The 316-nt window shown below is 63.3% G+C and overlaps 1 protein-coding gene across 1 annotated transcript in view; it reads left to right on the top strand.

The window, feature by feature from the left end:
• LRSAM1 (leucine rich repeat and sterile alpha motif containing 1) overlaps positions 1-264 on the top strand; it is a gene marked incomplete at its 3' end in the record, with an annotated part of 20,333 nt that extends 20,069 nt beyond the window's left edge. Inside the window, exon 20 of the mRNA XM_010132424.1 lies at positions 166-264. Within this exon, the coding sequence (XP_010130726.1) occupies positions 166-264 (99 nt within the window). The remainder of the gene's footprint in view (positions 1-165) is intronic.
• Positions 265-316: the final 52 nt, after the last annotated feature.

The raw sequence follows: 316 nt of genomic DNA, 5'->3' as shown, positions 1-316 counted from the left end.
GCCCGAGATGCCCGTCCCACCATAGCCGCGTCCCTCGCAGTGCTCCGAGCTGGCCCCTCACAGCCCAGGCTGCTGGTCTCTCCTCCCACACGTCCAGCTCAGGCTTCCCGAAACACCACGTGCAACATTATCGTGGGCTCTGGGATGAATGAGTTTGTTTTCCAGCTGGAAATGGAGGCAAAGAGCGAAACCAAGCAGGAGAACTACTGGCTGATCCAGTACCAGCGCCTGCTGCACCAGAAGCCCCTCTCCCTGAGGCTCCAGGTCAGGGCTGCGGTGCCTGCTCTGGCTGCGGCTGAGCAGAGCGCGGGGCGGG

The sequence above is a fragment of the Buceros rhinoceros genome, unplaced genomic scaffold (genome assembly GCF_000710305.1).
Source record: "Buceros rhinoceros silvestris isolate BGI_N320 unplaced genomic scaffold, ASM71030v1 scaffold13153, whole genome shotgun sequence".
NCBI lineage: Eukaryota > Metazoa > Chordata > Aves > Bucerotiformes > Bucerotidae > Buceros > Buceros rhinoceros.
This window is presented reverse-complemented; position numbering and strand designations above follow the sequence as displayed.